The sequence below is a fragment of the Egretta garzetta genome, unplaced genomic scaffold (genome assembly GCF_000687185.1).
Source record: "Egretta garzetta isolate BGI_Z169 unplaced genomic scaffold, ASM68718v1 scaffold53, whole genome shotgun sequence".
Lineage (NCBI taxonomy): Eukaryota > Metazoa > Chordata > Aves > Pelecaniformes > Ardeidae > Egretta > Egretta garzetta.
Window position 1 is genome coordinate 733954 of NW_009259312.1, and position 1790 is coordinate 735743.

The following is a 1790-nucleotide window of genomic DNA, read 5'->3' on the forward strand; positions in this document are numbered from 1 at the left end:
TGAGCAGAGGGCCAAAACTGCTGCAATGGCAGTAACCGAAATTGCAGGGTGGGAAAGAAAGCAAGCAAGGTCTTCCGCAAGATCCAGGCTAACTCTTCATGGCCATATTGTGATTGACTTCCATCATGGAAGATCTAATTTGGTCTGTTTAAATATATTGTTGCCTTTCTTTAATTTCTTTCCTGCTGATCATGTGCACAACCTCTTGAGAACTTACTAATTGCGCTGCTGCTACTGAGTGGGAAATCATGGTAATTCATGTGTTTCTGTACCATTGCCTGAAAGAATGACTTCTGTTTCTTGTGTATTGCAGAATTCTTTGTAGACCTGGACTCAGTGATGGGACCCTTAACACAACACAGCAGTATGACCAATCTGGTTCGTTACGTTCGCCAAGGACTCCACTGGCTCCGTATTGAGGCTCATTTGTTGTAGTGACTGCTGCCCTGTTCATAACATCCCCATTCTTCTACCTCTACCAGCGCAGAGACGATCACTGGTGGAACTCCACTCATTTCTGGAAGTTTATTCATGTAACTTCATTTTTATTGCCTTTTTTAATATCCTATCTATTGGAAGTAGAAGTCACCATAAATGGAACTTATGACTCAAAAGCAGTATGTGTTGTACCATCTAATCATTTTTGACAATTTTTTATGCCTTGTGTCTCCTGGATCCTGCCATCCTTATGTGCTTTATGGAACGGTACATTCCCTGCAGTATTGTTTTAAGTCCATGCTGCCTTCAAGTGAAAACAAAAAAGCACTTTGAGAAGATATGGATTCCTGAGAAATAGTACAAAGCGTCTTAAATATTTGAGGGTATATATGAGAAGCCCCTTCTGAAATAAATTAGTAGAAGTTATAGCTATTCATTCAAAATCATCTTCTGAACCTGAACCAAGCTTTTCGACGCTTAATTCTGGCATCATTACATGACACAGTACATTCCTAAGATTTCATACTTTCTATAGGCTTAATCTCTAAAAGAGAACATTGAATATCTTACAGGTACATAACGTAAGATCACCAAAGGTGTTAAGAGGTAAAAGGTTGAAGGAATGCCTCATTAAAGAATGATGACACACTATGCAATGAGGTTTTGATATTCCATTCTTCCTGTTTATTGTTGGCTTAATAATTTCAGTAGGCAGCAGAATTTATTGCAGTTTTTAGGCAGTTTCAAAATATTAGCTTTCATAGTCTTATCTACCATTCCTATACTAAATCTGTGAATTTTCTTTCAGTTTTACTGTTTAGTCTCAAACAAATACTCATCCAAGATTTTTCTTCATAGAACAATCTCTCCTTGCATAGTGACTCAGTGAAAGCAGATTTTAACAAGACCGCTACACTCTAAGCATTGATATTGTATGTAAAAGTCCATTAATAAGTGTATGCAGATTCTTCATGAAACTCTCTAGAAGTTTAACTAACCAGCTACTGTTGAAACATTATAATTCCATGTGGCATCAATTTTCACCTGTTTTGTTCATTTCAGAACGTTAGAAACGAACAGTATTATGCTATCTTGAAAACAATGTCAAATTAAATAAAATCACCAGATTTACCCAAAAGCAATATAACATTTGTTTAATAATGGCCATGAATACTTCAGTCAGATTACCTATTTTCCAAGCTCTGCACCTGTTTACCCATGCTGTCATGTTTTGGACCATTCCTCTAATGTGTGAATAATAATGAGACAACTCAGATAGAATTTCAAAGCAATTGTGAATAAATTACACCATTTCACATTTGCTATTTCCTCTTCTTTTTCTCCCATGATTT

At 36.5% G+C, this 1790-nt stretch overlaps 1 protein-coding gene across 1 annotated transcript in view; it reads left to right on the forward strand.

Annotated features, from left to right (window-relative positions):
• AFF2 (AF4/FMR2 family member 2) overlaps positions 1-745 on the forward strand; it is a 264367-nt gene extending 263622 nt beyond the window's left edge. Inside the window, exon 23 of the mRNA XM_035891955.1 lies at positions 314-745. Within this exon, the coding sequence (XP_035747848.1) occupies positions 314-435 (122 nt within the window). The 3' untranslated portion in view covers positions 436-745. The remainder of the gene's footprint in view (positions 1-313) is intronic.
• The last annotated feature ends 1045 nt before the right edge of the window (positions 746-1790 follow it).